The following is a 2,502-nucleotide window of genomic DNA, read 5'->3' as shown; positions in this document are numbered from 1 at the left end:
AAAAAAACCAAAAAAAAAAAAAAAAAAAAAAAAAAAAAAAAAAAAAATAAATGTGTGTGTGTTGCTGCAGCCTGAGCTATACTTTGTGATTTGTTCTCTTCTGGGGGGTTCTTCTCGTGCTGCAGTGCAGCAGCAGCTGCTGCAGCTGGGTGTTATTGAGATACTGACGCAGCTGCTGGAGGCGCAGATCTGGTTCAGAGTGGACCACCGAGTGGACCACTGGTCACACCAGCACCAGCAGCAGCAGCAGCAGCAGCACCAGCAGCAGCAGCAGGGGGAGCAGCAGGAAAGAAAAATAGAAGAAATAGACAGGAGACAAACCAGAGAAGGAGAAGACACACCAGCAGCAGGAGCAGCACCAGCAGCAGCAGCAGCAGCAGCAGCAGCAGCAGCAGGAGATTCTCCATCCCGTCATCATCAACCGTCTTCGACAGACAGCAGCAGCAGCAGCAGCAGCAGCAGCAGCAGCAGGAGGCGTCGAATGCGTGTGAGTGGCAGCAGCATATACGACGACCTAAACTTGCAACCATTCTCATCCCCTCCATCTGCAGCAGCAGCAGCAGCAGCAGCTGCTGCTGCAGCCCCCACACCAGCAGCAGCAGCAGCAACAGCAGCAGGAGGAGCAGCAGCAGCAGCAGAGTTCTGCTGCTGCGAGGCCTCTCTGTGTGCGTTTGCTCTGGAGCTGCTGCGGCTGATCCACGATGTGGGGGACTACGACGCCGGCTGTGTTGCTGCAGCAGCAAAAAGACAGATGCTGACGCAGCACGAGAGAAACAGCATAATGCATGCATGCAGACAAACTAAGAACCTCTTTGTTTTTTCTCCCACTATTAAAGTTGTCGCCCAGAATATACTTGTCTTTCATTCACACCCACTTGTTGATACGCATGCATCCATCGTGCAGCAGCAGCAGCAGCAGCAACTGCTGCTGCAGCAGCAGCAGCAGCAGCAGCAAAGGGAGATGCAGATGCAGCAGCAGCAGCAGCAGCAGCAGCAGCAGCAGCAGCACGCGATGCAGCAGCAGCAGCTAACTCGGATGGCAATAGATGCAGATGATACACCACAAGACGAACAGCAGCAGCAACAGCAGCAGCAGCAGCAGCAGCAGCAGCAGCAGCAACAGGAAGAGGAAGAGCCTGCCTCCAGCTCCAACAGCAGCAGCAGCAGCAGCAGCAGCAGCAGCAGGAGCAGCAGTTCCTCATTACCCACAACAACAACGAGCACCGCACCTTTCCCCGCCGCCACCACCACCGCCACCACCACCACCACCAGCACCAGCAGCAACAGCAGCAGCAGCAGCAGCAGCAGCAGCAGCAGCGATTCAGCAGTTACTCCGAGTGTATCTGGTGGTCGTATCCCTCGTTTGTGTGTGCGTTATATATTTAAGGGGACGGTGGGGTTGTTGTCGCGTCTTATTTATATTTATATAAATGAATGTGTTTCTTCTGTTTATAAATTTTGGGTTGCTGCTGCTCTCGAAGCATGCATACGTGGGGCTGACCCACTCATTAAGGTTTTTGCTGCTGAAAGGGGGCTCCTGCATGCGCTACTCAGAGATATACACACCATTGCTCTGCAGCAGCAGCAGCAGCAGCAGCAGCAGCAGCAGCTGCAGCTGCAGCAGCAGCAGCAGCAGAAGCAGAAGCAGGTCAAGCAGCAGCAGACGACGGGTTGTTCTCTTCCTTGCTCTGGAGACAACAGCAGCAGCAGCAGCAGCAGCAGCAGCAGCAGCAACAGCAGCAGCAGCAGCAGTAGCAGCAGCAGCACTGCGCATCGGGGTATGCTGCAGTCGTGCTGCGACTTATTGGGGGAGTTAGTAAAGTTCAATCCTTATATTCTGCTGCTGCTGCAGCAGCATCTTGCTGCTGATGCTGCTGCTTTCTCTGTCTTTGTTGATCTGCTGCTGCAGCACCTCATCGACACAAATGTTTTAATTAGGAGTTTATACTTAACCACAGAGTTCTGTATTCAGACAGCAAGAGTACACACACTAGCAGCAGCAGCAGAAACAGCAGCAGCAGCAGCAGCAGCAGCAGATGCAGGTGCAGCAGCAGCAGCAGCAAATGGTGCTGCTGCAGCAGCAGCAGATGCTGCAACAGCAAATGGTGTTGCAGCAGCACCACAAGCGGTACCAACGGATAGTGATAGAACAGCACCAGCAGCAACAGCAGCAACAGCAGCAACAGGAGCAGCAGCAGCAGCAACAGCAGCAGCAGCAGCAGCAGCAGAGAAGAAACGTTTGCTTCCTCTTTGGCGTCAGCTGCATTTCTACGATCGCAACGCATGCAGCCCCGTTACCCTTCACGGGGGTCTCCTCGACCCCCAAAAGCAGCAGCAGCAGCAGCAGCAGCAGCAGCAGCAGCAGCAGCAGCAGCAGCAGATATCTTGTGCTGCTCAGGGTAAACCACATATTTCGGATTGCTGCTGCGCCTTCGGTGGTTTTGCTGCTCCTGCTGGGCTGTCTGTACCCTTCGTTGATGGGGCCTCTCTCAGATACTTGCT

The 2,502-nt window shown here is 54.2% G+C and overlaps 1 protein-coding gene across 1 annotated transcript in view; it reads left to right on the top strand.

The window, feature by feature from the left end:
* The window catches only part of EMH_0006140 (uncharacterized protein), a gene marked incomplete at both ends in the record, with an annotated part of 12,904 nt that overhangs the window by 7,814 nt on the left and 2,588 nt on the right, over positions 1 to 2,502 (top strand). Inside the window, one exon of the mRNA XM_013497446.1 lies at positions 71 to 2,399. Within this exon, the coding sequence (XP_013352900.1) occupies positions 71 to 2,399 (2,329 nt within the window). The remainder of the gene's footprint in view (positions 1 to 70; positions 2,400 to 2,502) is intronic.

The sequence above is a fragment of the Eimeria mitis genome, genomic scaffold (assembly GCF_000499745.2).
Source record: "Eimeria mitis Houghton genomic scaffold, Emh_scaff268, whole genome shotgun sequence".
NCBI classification, from domain to species: Eukaryota; Apicomplexa; class Conoidasida; order Eucoccidiorida; family Eimeriidae; genus Eimeria; species Eimeria mitis.
Note: the sequence above shows the minus strand (reverse complement) of the source record. Positions and strands in the feature narration are given on the sequence as shown.